Source organism: Myotis brandtii, unplaced genomic scaffold (genome assembly GCF_000412655.1).
Source record: "Myotis brandtii unplaced genomic scaffold, ASM41265v1 scaffold217, whole genome shotgun sequence".
Taxonomy (NCBI): domain Eukaryota; kingdom Metazoa; phylum Chordata; class Mammalia; order Chiroptera; family Vespertilionidae; genus Myotis; species Myotis brandtii.
Window position 1 is genome coordinate 910,808 of NW_005358137.1, and position 563 is coordinate 911,370.

General features: G+C 68.7%; 1 protein-coding gene across 1 annotated transcript in view; it reads right to left on the reverse strand.

Moving 5' to 3' along the window:
- PAX1 (paired box 1) overlaps positions 1–563 on the reverse strand; it is a 12,517-nt gene that overhangs the window by 635 nt on the left and 11,319 nt on the right. The window contains exon 5 of the mRNA XM_014539472.1: positions 6–82. Coding sequence (XP_014394958.1) covers positions 6–82 — 77 coding nt within the window. The remainder of the gene's footprint in view (positions 1–5; positions 83–563) is intronic.

Sequence of the window (563 nt, forward strand, 5' to 3'; positions counted from 1 at the left end):
GAGGCCGGGATGGGCAGTCCGTGTAAGCTACTGAGGCTGTCCGGGGCCTTGCCGCCGGGGCTGGGCGGCTTCCGATCGACCACTGCGGGAGGAAGCACAGGGGCGTCGGGTCATTGCGTGGCGCGCGCAGTCAGAGACCAGGGGGCCCAGGACGCCCGCAAACCAAGGGGTCAGCGCGAAGATCCGGGGTGGACGTGCGCGTCGAAGGTTGGCGCCCACCGTCCTCCTCCCCGAAGGGAGTCACGGGTGCGGGCAGCCTGGCAAGTGGCTCTCCTCGCCAGGCCATTTGCAGGTGCTCGGGACCGCTGACCCCGTACAATTCCCTTTTCACCGCGCCTGCTTAATAAAGAAGCGATGGGCGCAGGGAGGTGCCGCCGCACCGCGCACCGCCGGGCCCGGGAGGTTCTCGGATCCAATCCCAGAATTGATCCGATCTGGGGAAGGGAGCAGGTAACTGAGACCCGCACAGCCCTCCTCCCAGACCTCGACTCACCCACCCCTGACCCCAGCCGCGCGACGGGCCCGAGAAGCGGCGAGCGCGTGAGGCCCCTTGTCCCTCCCAG